This window comes from Bombina bombina, chromosome 4 (assembly GCF_027579735.1).
Source record: "Bombina bombina isolate aBomBom1 chromosome 4, aBomBom1.pri, whole genome shotgun sequence".
Classification (NCBI taxonomy): domain Eukaryota; kingdom Metazoa; phylum Chordata; class Amphibia; order Anura; family Bombinatoridae; genus Bombina; species Bombina bombina.
This window is the reverse complement of record NC_069502.1, coordinates 1111781589-1111797428: the sequence shown is the minus strand read 5'-3', so window position 1 is coordinate 1111797428 and position 15840 is coordinate 1111781589. Positions and strand designations below refer to the sequence as shown.

At 33.1% G+C, this 15840-nt stretch overlaps 1 protein-coding gene across 1 annotated transcript in view; it reads left to right on the top strand.

Annotated features, from left to right (window-relative positions):
• Positions 1–968: 968 nt before the first annotated feature.
• KCNH1 (potassium voltage-gated channel subfamily H member 1) overlaps positions 969–15840 on the top strand; it is an 867393-nt gene continuing 852521 nt past the window's right edge. The window contains exon 1 of the mRNA XM_053712386.1: positions 969–1047. Coding sequence (XP_053568361.1) covers positions 969–1047 — 79 coding nt within the window. The remainder of the gene's footprint in view (positions 1048–15840) is intronic.

Here is a 15840-nt window from a genome sequence, read left to right as displayed (position 1 = left end):
AACTGACAATTTATATATATATGTCACTTGTAAAATTCCAGAGTAAATTACACACACCTTACATGACTGTGTATTAACTATTCATATATGCAAATTTATTATATAATTAACCAGGCAGAATATTATTTGCTTAAAGGGACACTGAACCCAAAATTTTAAGTAACTTTCCAATTTGCTCCTATTATCAAATTGTCTTCATTCTTTTGGTATCTTTATTTGAAAAGCAAGAATGTAAGTTTAGATGCCGGACCATTTCTGGTGAACAACCTGGGTTTTTCTTGCTAATTGGTGAATAAATTCAACAACCAACAAACAAGTGCTGCCCAGCGTACTGAACCAAAAAATTGCTTAGATGTCTTCTTTTTCAAATAAAGATAGCAAGAGAACAAAAAAAAAATGATAATAGGAGTAAATTAGAAAGTTGCTTAAAATTGCATGCTCTATCTGAAAAAAGAAAGAAAAAATGTGGGTTCAGTGTCCCTTTAACACTGAAGCAGATAGCTGTGAGCTTTTAAGCTACTTACATTTAATTCTGGTATCCTTGAAAACTGATATCTAGTTAAAGTCCCTTAAATGTATTAGCTTTAGCATTTTCATTAGTTTGGGAGCAGTACTGCAGAAATCCACCTTAAGTGAACAAAAGGCAGCTAGGCTGTATGATGCAGGGAGGGGTTAGCAGCGGAGTACTCCTGCAGGAGACACAGGGATACAGGATTTACTGGGGATACGGGATGTGATACACCGGTCCTGAAGGTGGGAGGTGTGAAAGGGGTGAGTGGGGGCAAAGGAGGAGTGTATTAAGTAAAGGAGAAGTGTTGGAGAGGATGGCTGGACAACTGCTACCACAAAAGCAGCTTCTGTTTGTCCAGTAACTGCTGGATCCCAGCTAGGACCATGAGGACCTCAGAAAGACACACAACAGGAGCAGCTGTTACCAACCCACCGCCACTCTGAGGACTACAGCTAAAATGGCCATGGCCGGAGGTCGAAGGGGACTGGTTGCTCCACAAAATACATTTTTGGAGAATATTGTCCGGAGATCTAATGGTAAGGACTTGGAATGCCATTTATTACACTTCTTTAACCTCTGCCCAGGACAGAGCTAACATGCCTGGAGGAATTATATGATGCAGGTGACTTAGCTGGTCGTCAAATGACTGGGATGTTCAGCCTAATTAATTTGCAGTACACTACCATCGTGGGATTGTATTTATTTTTGCTTTTGTAATATAATCAAAATAAATTCTGCATATTAAATGACCCAAAAGTGATTCAATGAGAAAAGCTAAGTGTGGGAAACCAAAATAAGGTAATAAAGCAGTAAAGACAACATTTAATGATTTTATTTGTTGTAGTATTTCCCTATCACTGTACAACTGATAGAATTGTGTGAGGTTTGTAGCATGATGTGTGAGGGATGCGCTACAGTAGAGAAGACACTTGGTACTTGCAACATCAGCTATTATTTCTTGGTTCATAGTCTGTTTAGTGATTGTGGGGATCCCCTACTTTAGTCATACTCCTGTAGACTTGCTTGATATTTATCTACCCAGGATGATTAAGTCATTTTTAAGTCAAATGAAGAGCTGCAGTGCTGTCATGGTTTGTGAGGGTGCTGTCCACAGTCGTGGTTCTGAAATAAGTTTACGCGTAATGGGGTTTTTTTTTACAGCTATTGCTCAAGAAAGACACTGTGCAATTTGCATTGTGAGGGTAAATCTCACATCGAGAGTACTGTTCCCCTGACTCATCATAAAAGTCCTCTAAAGCTGAGTTCTTTATATCGAGTAAGGTCAAAGGGGGAATGAATGACTCAGGGCTGTCTATGTGGTACCAGTACTGCACTCCTTTTATTGCATCTCGCGTTCTAATATATGTACCTACTTACCGAAGTCATAATCCTCTAATAGTTCTATTTTTTATACTTATTAATTTCTTTTAAAGTTTTTTTTTATGAAAATATTCACATTTCTAAAGATTTATCTTTCATATGGGTTCATAAGTTACTGTACAAATCAAAACTGAGTTGATTTTATATGATCATATATAGTACTTACATATCACATATTTTTTTTCTAAGTTGGTTCTATTACTAACAAGCTTACATATTGCTTATAATAGTGACACATATACATCAATTTGATATAATTTCTTCTTCCAGTTTCAAGCTATTGGTGCTTCTAGATTGGTATTTAAGATTTAGCTACAATGGATGTCTATATATAGCTTAACTATTATAATGATAATATATCTCTTCAAATTAAGACACCAAATTAATTCAGTCGAGAGATATATGATCTAAAATAATTACAACACTTTTTATTAACAATTGATTTCTGAGTTTAGCCATTTTTGTAGAACAAGCTGGGATATATATATATATATATATATATATATATATATATATATATATAAAAACACATATGTCTATCTATCTATCTATCTATCTATCTATCTATCTATCTATCTATCTATCTATATATATACTGTATATATATATATATATATGTGTGTGTATTTGATTATATAGCTAAGCTATTTTGAGAGCATATAAAACTTTTCTAATGATAAATTAAAATAATAGAACAAAATCACGTCCTAAATGTACATACAATAATATTTAGACATTTTCTTTTAATAATCTCAATGTGAATTTGACTATTTGATTATACAGATATATTGGTGGTCAGCTGGTTGGCCTTGCTTTCTGATAAAATAGAAAATAAAATCCTTGGTGCTTTATATATAACTGTAACATAGAAATCCCCCTGCTTGGTAATTCGTCTCTGTTTCACAATGGAGACTTGAAAATGGAAATGATTTTATACAATTTAGGAACACATGATTGGAAACCCATTTTGTGCCTTCTGGGTCATTAACTGATTAAAGTACTCACACTACAAGTTTCCATTGTAACACAATAAATGCAAAGTTATTTATAATCCACAGCATCATCACTATCCTCAATTGATGGGCAAAGAAAAAAATATTTAGCTAGAAATATATTTTATGCATTTGCAGTGATTTTTTATTTTTTTAAAGAAGAAGCGGACTGGATGCCTAATGTTGGGCAATATAGATCACTAAAGAAACAAATAAACTTATGTTGTGTAAGTGCAATTAATTAATTAATTAATTAATTAAATAATTGATTAATTCATTAAATAAATTATTAATTAGTTAACTAATCTGTATGATAACAGTATGCTGGTCTTGAATTATTTTCATTTTCTCTTTCCTTTAACCCCTTGGCTACCAGAGATTGATGCAAGTTATTATAATCATATAAGTAATCAGCTGCAGTCCTGTTTAGATTATAAAAGAATAACAAATACATTTATTTTATCTAGAAATTGTTTATTGTGTTTACTGCTGTTCAGTGGCGGTTTTAAACCATAAGATTTGGGGGTTCTAACAAGGAGTGAAGAGTCGTATTGGAGGTTGATCTCATATCTTCTTGCTTTTCTACCTTTATTTTTTACCACCAATAATGAATTAGCACCTCCAGCATTCACTGCTGTTTCTGTTAAGTAGTTTGTTAATCTACTTTACACTTAAAATTCTTTGGGTCTTTCATATCAGCTTCAAATAATATCATAAATGTAAAATATTTATAAATGTTTCTTTAATAAGCCATTTATATATTTCTTGAAGATCTTTATTAAGTCTCTCTCTCTCTGTATTAATTATTTATTTTCTCTTTACAAAATATACTTCCAATATTACACATTTATTCACTATTATATTATTTCAACATGTTAAAATGGAAGTTGTTTATTTCTTATGTTAGCTTATGCAAGGGACATACACATGAACAAACATACACAGTACACACACACACACACACACACACACACACACACACACACACACACACATATATATATATATATATATATATATATATATATATATATATATATATATATATACACCCACACACCTCCTATTTTTTACATGTATGAAAAAGTGTAAACAAAAGCTGCTTAGAGAATTCACAACTGATGCCAGGGTTTTCACAAGCCTAACAGGGGATAGTATGTTTATTCAGCAGGAATATCCTATATATATATATATATATATATATATATATATATATATATATATATATATATATATATATATATATATATATATATAGTATATATCATCTTTATTTGATGGCAAAAATATTACAGTTCCCCTTAGTAAATATGAAAGGAAATAAGAAAGTTAAATTGCTGGTACTTGCTGTTGGTACTTGCTGTTGGTATTAACATCATAGATATTTTAATAAATAGTTGGAAAAGTGTAGTGCTTTTCTGTTTTCACTCTTTGACATTATGCCCATAGCAGCATGACCATATGTCACTAGATGGTGCTAAACTGAAGCAGCAAAGTAACATGAAAGGATATAACTACAAAGATGTGCAGAGAAAGATACTCTATAAAAGATTGAAAAAGAATGATCACAATTGGAAAATAAGGGAGGTATATCAGTGTAAATTAAAACATAACCATAAAAGAATGATTTATTATGGAATTGACAAAGAGCAGGAGAGATGAAAATACAAGAAGGAAGTTTTAGAAGAAGATAAAGAAATCATTAAAGAAACATGACATGGAGAATAAATAAGGGGGGGGGGGTAGAGTGTGGGAGTTAGAGAGGGGAGTGAAAAAAGACTGATAGCTAACTGGGAAGGGATCAATAGACTGGGAGAGACAGAAAGATATAGACAGAGAGATGAGGTAGTGAGAGGGAAAGAGAGAAGACATAATACATAGAGATTGAGAGAGTGAGAGAGACAGACAACAAGATTAGCTAAAGGTCTCTGGGCTTGTGGGATTCTTCTAGACATCTTGTCTGTACTATGAAGCCCCATTCATAATTCTCTAATGGCAGTTTTTACCTTGAGAACCAGGTGTCTCGCAAAAGGGTGTTGTCTTCATTTAAAGGGCCATAACAGTAAAAAAAAAATGACATGCTCTAATTCGTTAGAGAATGTAATATTAAAGGGACAGTTTACTTAAAAAATTTCTCCCCTTTAATTTGTTCCCTATGATCCACTTTACCTGCTGGAGTGTATTAAATTGTTTACAAGTAGCTTCTTTACCCTTATATTGGCATTTGAAATGGTTAATTTAGCATGTGGTATCCCCACCTATTCTGAAAGTTTGTGGCCGCGCGTACCAGCTATAGATAAGCTTTGTAAACACAGCCAGCAGAAGAAATTACACTCCCAGTGTGATAAAGCAGAGATAAGGTAATAAAATGTTGATTTTTCCATTGTTCTCTCAAAGTATTGGTGATTGTTTTAAGGACAGATATAAGATAAAGAAGCAGGTATATGTGCACAATGTGATACAGTAATGAGATCTGATTATACCTACAAGCTCAACCTATTTTATTAGGCTATGGCTTCAAAACACAAAATCAGAGCTTTAATATACAGAAATAAACCTTAAAAAGCTAATTTTCATACATTTTTTACTCTGCAGTTGGTAAAAAAAGCAATTGTAAACACATTAAGGGAAAAACTATTTTACAGTATACTGTCCCTTTAAGACTATTGACCCAGCACTATGGTGGGTTTAACTCCAACAAAGGGGTTAACACAGAGTAGAAGTAATGCACAACAAGAGCCGCAGATGCATACATTAAAATAAGTTCCACAAAAAAATGGAATTTAAAAATCGTAAAATAAATAAATTCATTATTGAAATTATAATATGCAGTAAAAAATTTGCATTGTTTAATTGCATTAGAAATTGCTGTAATTTATCTTCCAATTCTGGTGTATTATCTAAACATTTGACCACTGCAGATCTTGCTGTTTTCTCTTACAAACTAAAAGGTGTCAAGGTTATGTCAAACTATTCAAAAAACTTAGGGCCCTATGATCTAAACTCCTCCAAATCAGACAAGGTTTTTCAAGCCGACCCACGCCAAGGCTGCCCTTAAGAAATTATCTTTAAAAAGGGGAAGTTCCTGCGAGTGTCAAGATGTCTCCTATAGAATGTAATGGAGGTTGCTGGAAAGGGAATATTTGTTGGGTAGAGCGGTTAGTACTGAGTAGGGGGCACACATTAAATATGATTTTTGGTGAACAGTTTTGTTACGATTTTTGATGCACTTTAACAATACATTTTTTTCCTGTGCATTTTGTGCGAATGGTTCCCAATTATTTATTTTGTACGATTTTTAAAATTACGATTTTCATTGTGCACTTTTGTAATAAATGCATCTCCTTCCAATACGAAAATGCATTATACGGCAATTAGCGGGACACACTGTTTTCAGGCTAAAAAGTAGCTTTAGATAATTCCATCAGGGAAATAGAAATACAATTAAGCATTCTTAAAGGACCACAAAATACAACAGAAAAGCATAATCAATAAATGCATAATTAAGAGACAATGCAAAAGCACTTAGTTTGAATTTCAAATTAGTAGTAGATATTTTTTTCTAACAAATGTCAAAGTTAGTTACACTTTCCTTCCTAATGCATCATGGGACTGCCATCAGTCAATCACAAAATGCATATACGTATATCCTGTGAATCTTGCACATGCTCAGTAGGAAATGGTCCCTGAGAAAGTGTGCATATAAAAAGATTGTGCACATTTAGATAATGGAAGTTAAAAATGTGTGCTCTATCTTAATCATGAAAATTTAGTTTTGAATTGACTGTCCTTTTAAATAATCTTTTAGCTCAGAGACATTTAGATTATCTGGCCTTGTATATGTATATGAAGATAGAGGTGCTTGTAAGGTACTATACACTGAAAGCCGAATAATCTGATTTGTACCTGATGCCGTATTTAATTCTTAAAGTTCACCCTGCTAACTTCACTCTCCCCAACTAAGGGCTGGATTACACAAAGTTGATTTAACTGAATTAGCTACTGGAAAAATAGTATCTTTTTTGTTTTTTTAAGTAGCAAGTCAAGTTCAACGTACATATTACACAACACTTGTAGGTAAAATCCCTTGCCCTCGCTATGTCCGGGTGGTCACAGGTAGAGACCGCTTGCTACATAATTCATAGCTGTAGAGATTTGTAGTTTCAATGAGACGCATATTTGGATTACGTAACATAGCAACATTTTACCAGTGGCCACAAGTCAATTTTCGCACCACTTTTACTATCTGAGTGGAGCAGCTACAGGACCAAAGTAGCAGATTTTCCCTTCCCTTTTTTGTAAGTTACAAGAAATAATGTATTAATATTTATATAAAAAAGAACATTCACAGTAGCAGTATGATCTTATTATATAAATAAATAAAATGTTCCTAATTTCAAAAATTTTAAAATAATTAACAAATTATTTATGCACATATCACACAAATTTATATATAAAAAAAACAATAAGTATATGTTAACAATGTTCTCGTATTACTATTAACTCCATTAACTGTATTAAATTAAATTGGGTTTTGATAATATTTAATGGTTTCTTGACACACACACACATATATATATATATATATATATATATATATATATATATATATATATATATATATATATTTAAGGAAATATTAATAAAGGTAGGTTATAGTGTTTATTTTAAAAAAATGCAATTTTTTATAGTTTACCAACACAAACATTCTACTAGTTTGAATTCATAAGTTTGGAATCCACCCATAGCAAGAAGAAATGTAGCAACACCTAAATGTGAGATTTGTAGCAAGTGTCACATGGTATGATATGTTAGCTACAATGAATCAAAAGTATATTAATATAGAAAGAGGGAGCGCCAGCTATAGGCTAAAGTATCAGAATAACAGAATAATATTAAAATATTAAAATACATTTATTATATTCACATAAACTAGGATACCCTATGTACATATAAAAATTTGATTGAAAACAATTAAAAAAATTAGTTAAATTAGTTAAATTAGTTAAAAACAATAGAGTAAGTGCCCCTCAGGAGAGTGGGGAATAACAAAACACATAAACACAAAAACATGTGTATTAAAAGTCCGAAATGATATAAAAAGTCTTAATAAGTGATGATATCCTTAACAAATGTCCTGTGTAGCAGATCCGGTGCCCTTGTGAATCCAATTAATCCTCTGTGTATGATGGGGTATCCAAGAAATCAAAAATCAAAATTCTCTACAAGGCTTCTCTACAAGAGCTCTTGCTATCTCGTTCTTGCTACTCGTTCTTCTCTACAAGGCTTCTCTACAAGAGCTCTTTTTACCTCGTTCTTGCTACTCGTTCCTCTCTACAAGGCTTCTCTACAAGAGCTCTTGCTACCTCGTTCTTGCTACTATTTGTAGCAAGTGAATTATGAAAGCACATGATTTGCTTCTTGTACCTAGTGCTGGAACAAAGCTCTCCCTACAGGTAGCTAATGTTGTAATCCAGCCCTTAATCTCCCTGTCTAGCGAGCTCCATTTTTTTATATGGGAGACATGTCACAACTTGCTGCGACAGCCCACTTTTTTTTTTTTTAAAAGAATTCCATGAGAGCAGCCCCTGTAAGTATTGGTGAGGTTTCTCAATTCTGATCTGGTCAAGTTTTAATCATCAGGCCCTAAGAGGGATGAGAGGGGAAGAGAGAGAGAGTAAAAATTGAGAATATAGAAAGAGACAGACACGGTGAGAAAGCATGTTATTAGCCAAATGAGTATAATTCAATTTTGTTAAGAATATTTTGCTTTTATAAGCAAATAAGTCATTAAAATAAAACAAGACCCAGTGGTGCATGCATGTCACATTTAATAGCTATAATCCAGCATCACTTACATTTAGCCTCTAGGGAAAACATTTTTATAAACTGAGCATCCAAAATCTGAGTCCAAGAATAGCTTAAATGAGATTGTCTAATTTTATTTGGACACTTCTTTACACTGTGTTCTTTTCCTTCTATAAGCTATAGAATAAATTAAAGCTATAACTAAAAAGATTAACATAAAACCACTGACAAAGTGATTCCACAATTAGACAAGAATTTTAATGGAATTTTCTAGTACAGTGATTCTCAGTAATTGTGTTAACACACCCTAGAGTATCACTATCCTGAGCTGGGGGTGTCATACTGAATTAAGACAGAGACTGAAAAAAAATCTCAATACTCATGGTAGTGTTTTTTTTTCAGCATTAACTAGTGACAAATATTGTGCAATATTTGTTATACATACTGCTCAGTTCACAGTATTTTCACTTTTTTATGATTCAGTTATATTATAATAGGGCAGATTATAAAAGTAATTGGGGTTGTGGCATAAATTTTACAAAAATAGCAGAACTCTGGAGTGTAGACTATGGCATCTTGTTGATACTGATACCTGTTATTATTTGTCTTTAATTATTATCTTAGTGCCTCTTTTCATCTCTGTTTGCTCTACATAGAGAACGAGATGTGGCATTATGGCTTTATCTTGCAAATGCAAGAGCAGTTGGCACTTGAGATATAGATTTTTGACTAACTGTCCCTTTATGCAAGATTTCAGTAATCTCTTGGTTGAGCAGAATTTAGTAAAATTTCCCTTTTGATAATAGAATGCCTTGTACTGAGTAAGAAAGAGATGTTTGTGTGCTTATATATAGGAAGATGAAAGAGAGACCTGCTTGCTATGAATTGCATAGAGAGGTTGCTGAAGTCTGACAGCAGCAAAGGATTGTAGTTTATCAGACAATTATGTTAATTTAAAAATCACTGAACAGATTTTAAGTGTTATATGAAGGACATATCAAATTTACTTAGAAGCATTTATGTGTTGCATAAATGCCTCTTTTAAAACTCACCACTGTGTTTACACACAAGCACTAGCACTTGGACATGTGCAAGAGATGAATGTGCATGCATACAACTTTCCTCTGTATAGGTAGACAGTTAAGTGTACAATACAAATTGTCTCTGAAATGGTGCTAACTTTTTAAAGAAGTATTTTTTGCAAAACACTTTTGTAATTTAATTTAAAATGCACTATGATGTGTATAAAACTTAAGCATTATGCTCCTTTTGTAATCATTTAACCCTGTGATGGCCAGAAAGGGCTGAAAGACACTTCTGTATAATGTTGCATACCTGTCCGGCAGCACTGGGGCTATATTTAAAGGGACACTCAAGTTATAATTAAACTTTCATGATTCAGAAAGAGCACACCATTTTAAGAATTTTTAAAATTTACTTCCATTATCAAATTTTACACAATCTATTTGCAATTTATTTGCAAATTTTTGAGGCTCCTACTGAGCATGTGTACAATCTCACAGGGTATACGTTTACTAGCCTGTAGTTGGTTGAAGTCTGTCACATGGAATAGGAGGCTGGAAAATGGGAGAAAAAATAAATTTGGCAGAAAAAAAAATCTACTGTTTTTGTGAAATTCAGAGTAAGTGTTATTGCATCGTCTTTTTATTATGCATGTGATGTGAAATCTGTGTTCTAAGCAGTACAAAGGGATGACTGCATGTGATGTAAAATCTGGTAAAAGGGAATATTAGAATAATAATATTGAAAGCAACAATCTCTGCTCAGACACTTTATACAAATCCATAATTGTAATAAAAGTTATTTTATTAATTGGACTGTGATTGATCAAGTTGAGACAACTTATAGAAAGGGACAAAGTGAGAACGTTGTTTAAAGGGACAGTGTACTGTACATTTTTAACATTGTTAATTTCTTCCCAATTATCCATTTAACTTGCTGAAGTGTAATAGACTGTTTATAAATAACTTATTTGCCTTTATTTTAGTATTTGAAATAGCTGTTGTTGTCTGTGGTATCCCTATATATACTAAACATTTCAATACTTAAAGGGACATTATACACTCATTTTTTCTTTGCATAGATGTTTTGTAGATGATCTATTTATATAGCCCATAAAGTTTTTTGGTTTTTTTAAATGTATAGTTTTGCTTATTTTTAAATAACATTGCTCTGATTTTCAGACTCCTTTCCAAGCCCCTAAGTTTTTTGTGAATACCGTCAGCTACCTTCTCCAGCTTGCTCCTGTTTGTGTAAAGGGTCTTTTCATATGCAAAAGAAGGGGGAGGGGGATAGTGTCTTATTTACCACTTGCAGTGGGCTTTCCAGCTTCCTTTTCAACAGAGCTAAACTGACAGCTTCTAAGAAAGTTTTTAAACAGTTTTATATTGGATTTTTATATCAATATCTGTGCATCTTATTCTTTATAGTAGTGTATTTTACATGTGAACATAGCCAGCAGGAGAAAGTACACTCCCAGTGGGCAGTAGGGGAGATTAGCAATGAAATGTTAATTTTTTATTAGTTCCGATGCTCAAAAATTCACCGGCATGGAGGGAAATAAAAACAATCTTAGGGATTGTCTTTAGATCTTATATTGTAACGTAGGAGTCTGTCATTAACAAACAGAACCCTGTATTATAAGATGAACATCTCTCAAAGTAAAACTTGAGTTTTTAAAATTCTTTGAGAGACCTCGGTAGTAACAAGAGTTCTTAGATGATCTCATCTGAGCAGAGATCTTTAGATCATTGGGCCCTAAGTATTGGGCTTTGGTATACAGATAGGGGTTGTGGCGCCCCCCCCCCAAAAAAAATACAGCTATTTAATATACAAAAATAAACCTAAACAATATTTTTTTAGGCATTTTAAACTTTTCATCAAGTATAACAAATAATTGGAAACACAGTAAGGTGTCCCTAAGGAGTTAATTCAGAGTTTGACCTAATCAATTTTTACCAAAATAACTGATATGTTATCATTTGTAAAGATATCAGAATATTGAGATTATTATTAATATACAGTGAAGAATATATACTTAGTTAATGATTTGTTTATGTTTTCCACTGGGACATCATCCCATTAAAAGCCAGATTATAGGTGGTGCGTTTACAGTTATGTGCAACCAAAAAGGGGTTTATCGTGGCTGTTTGCACGCATCTGGTGTAGCACTCGTATTACAAGTTAAAAGTAATCGCGATCGCTTGATTGCAATTGAAGTTAACGCATGTCAGGATAGCCCATACATATATGTATGTATGTTTATATTTGTGTACATATAGATTTATGTATGTATATGTATAAATATTTATTTACAGACATATAAACACATAAATACATATGTACACATATATAGTAGTGCATTCAAGCCTTTTGCAGTTAAAGGGACAGTTTACTCAAAAATGTCTCCCCTTTAATTTTTTCCCAATGATCCACTTTACCTGCTGGAGTGTATACAATTGTTTACAAGTATTTCCATTACCCTGGCATTTGATTTAGCCTGTGGTTTTCCCACCTATCCTGAAAGTTTTTGGCCTTAAAGGGACAGTTTGCTCAAAAATGTTCTCCCCTTTAATTTGTTCCCAATGATCCACTTTACCTGCTGAAGTGTATTCAATTGTTTACAAGTAGCTCCTTTACCCTTATATAGACATTTGAAATAGTTGATTTAGCCTGTGGTATCCCCACCTATTCTGAAAGTTTGTGGATGCAGGTCCAAGCTATAGATACGCTTTGAAAACACAGCCAGCAGAAGAAATTACACTCCCAGTGGGATATAGCAAAGATAAGGTAATAAAATGTTGTTTTTTCCATTGTTCTCTCCAAGTACTTGTGATTGTTTTATGGACAGATAAAGAAACATGTATATTTGCACAATGTGATACAGTAATGAGATCTGATTTACCTACAAGCTCAACCCATTTTAATAGATTGTGGCTTCAAAACACAAAATCAGAGCTTTAATATACACAAATAAACCTTAAAAAGCTAATTTTCATACTTTTTTACTCTGCAGTTGGTAAAAAAAGCAATTGTAAACACATTAAGGGAAAAACTATTTTACAGTATACTGGCCCTTTAAGGCAAAGCTGTGTAAACACAGCCAGCAGAAGGAATTACACTCCCAGTGGGGTTTAGAAGAGATAAGGTAATACAATGTTAATTTTCCAAGTATTGGTGATTGGTTTACGAACAGATATAAGATAAATAAGTAGGTATATGTATATAATGTGATAAAATAATGAGATCTGATTATACCTACAAGCTCAACCCATTTTATTTGGTTGTGGCTTCAAAACACAAAATCAGCTAATTCATATACACAAATAAAGCTTAAAAAGCAAATCTCATACATTTTATACTCTACAGCTGGTAAAAAAGTAATTGGAAACACATTAAGGGAAAAACAGTTTTATAGTGTTCTGTCCCTTTAAGTAGATGAAAAAATGAAAAAGCATATTTATGCAATATTCATGTTTAAAAAAATGTGTTATATTATGTATTTACTGTAAATACTGGCTACACAATCAGCAAGTGCTACCCAGGGTGCTGAACCAAAGATGGGCCAGCTCCTAAGCTTACATTTCTTCTTTTTCAAATAAAGAAACCAAGAGAATGAAGAAAAATTAATAATATGAGTAAAATAGAAAGTTGCTTAAAATTGCATGCTCTATCTGAATCATGAAAGAACAAAATTGGGTTCAGTGTCCCTTTAAGGCACCTGGGTTATTGTTTTGTTATTATAGAGGGAATACACCAAATGTTGTACGTTCCAGTTATCTTGCTCCCTAAACTAAGTGTTGTGGTTTTATTCACACATTTGTTATTTTATATTCTGAAATTAGAAGTATTGTTTACTTCATTAAGAAACAAGAAACAAAAATATAGGATTTTAATTGCCATTACAGGAAATTAGAATGAACCCAAACTTAATTATCTTTTTTTGTCGCCCTTTCATAGTCCCCAACGGAAAATAGGGCCCTCAATTCCTCCTATACAGTATTTGTTTGATACATTTTGTCTTGCCTCTTAACAGGAATGTCTACACCAGCATTTTAATTGTTTAAAAAGATAATCAATTTATTACCCATTCCCCAGTTTTGCATAACCAACACGGTTATATTTTTTATATTATAAAGATATTTTATACCTCTGTGATTACCTTGTATCTAAGCTTCTACAGACTGCCTCCTTATCTCAGTGCTATTTACAGACTTGGATTTTAGCCAATCATTGCTGACTGATGAACAACTCCACAGTTGTGAGCACAATGTTATCTATATGGCCCACATGAACTAGCGCTGTCTAGCTGTGGAAGAATGCACTGAGATAAGAGGCGGCCTTCAAGGACTTAGCAATTAGCATTTGAGCCCGAACTATGTTTAGCTTTCAACAAAGAATACCAAGTTTGATGATAAAAGTAAATTGGAAAGTTGTTTAAAATTGCACGCCCTATCTGACTCATGAATTTTGACTAGACTGTCCCTTTAAAAATATTATTTCATCGTTGTATTTTTATCTTTTGTACCCATGGACAGCGCTGCAGAATTTGTTGGTGCTTTATAAATAAAGTATAATAATAAAAAATAATAATCTATCATCTGTCTTTCAGTCTGTTTATCTATCTGTCTGTCTGTCTATCTATCTATCTATCTATCTATCTATCTATCTATATATCTATTTATCTGTCTATCTATAGGCCCCATTTATTAAACTGTGAATGGAGCTTTGGTGCCATGTTTCTCATTCTAAGCCTCTCTGCTACCTAAAGTGTGGTGGAGTTAAATCATCCCGAACAGGGGGCGTCATTGCACAAACATCTGCTTGTTCTATGTTAAATGTACACAGCTTATGCCTGGTGCAAAGACAGATGGACAGGTATCTATTATCTATCTGTCTGTTTATATATCTATCATCTATCTATTCTATAACCATAAGACTTTAAAGGGAGACTGTTTTTCCCTTAATGTGTTTCCAAAGTTGGGTATTGTACCAGTTGCAGATTAAGAAATATATGTTTAATTTCTCCTTTAGGTTTATTTTGTATATAAAATAGTTGTTTTTTCTCATTTAAATCACAACCCATTTTGATGGGCTTAGTTTGATAGAAGAGCAGACCTCCATATCTCGTCTTTCTTTTTAAACAGAGAAGCCTCTTTATCTTATTTCTGTAAACATACAACCTAATACTTAAAGTGAAGGTCAATTTTGATTAATTAGTTTGTCTTGTTTTTAATAATCCTATTAAAAACAAGGGCACTTTAATTAATCAAAATTGACATTTCACTTGTTTTCTTCAAAAACGTGCCTTTTAATCCTGGCAGCCGCTCCAGCACTTCCTCCGCCCGTCGCAAGCCGTCTTCGCGGGTCCAAAATGACGAATCCGGCTTCCTCCAATCACAGCATTGCATCAGGACATGATTCCCCGGGTGGGGGGGGGGAGCCGTGATTGGAGGAAGCCGGATTCGTCATTTCTGACGTCTGCAGAGGCTTCTGCAGGCTGTGGGAATTGCTGAAGCGGCTGCCAGGATTAAAAGATACGTTTTTGTAGAAAAAATAAGTGAAATGTCAATTTTGATGAATTAAAGTGCCCTTGTTTTTAATAGGATTATTAAAAATCGGGCACTAATTCATCAAAATTGACCTTCACTTTAAAGAGAGCACTTGCAAATGTCCATTTTAGCACCTATCCCCCTAGTAAGTGGATGATTACAGCTGCTGATTAGTTATAACAAAGACTACAAATGTGGAGATCACATTCTCTTTAACAATTTCATTACTGAATAATCTCTAAAAATGCTCACAATTTTATAAAAAGCAAAATAATTTTATGTTAATATAGATTTTTTTTTCTGACAAATTTTAAAGTTTTGTTTGTTTCCACTCTCCCTGTACCATGTGACAGCCATCAGCCAATCACAAATGCATATACATATACTCTGTGAATTCTTGCACATGCTCAGTAGGAGCTGGTGACTCAAAAAGTATAAATATAAAAAACTGTGCACATTTTGTTAATGGACGTCAATTGGAAAGTTGTTTAAAATTTGCTGCTCTATCTGAATCATGAAAGTTTAATTTTGACTTGAGTGTCCCTTTAAATGAAACAACCATAAGCAATTGCTCCCA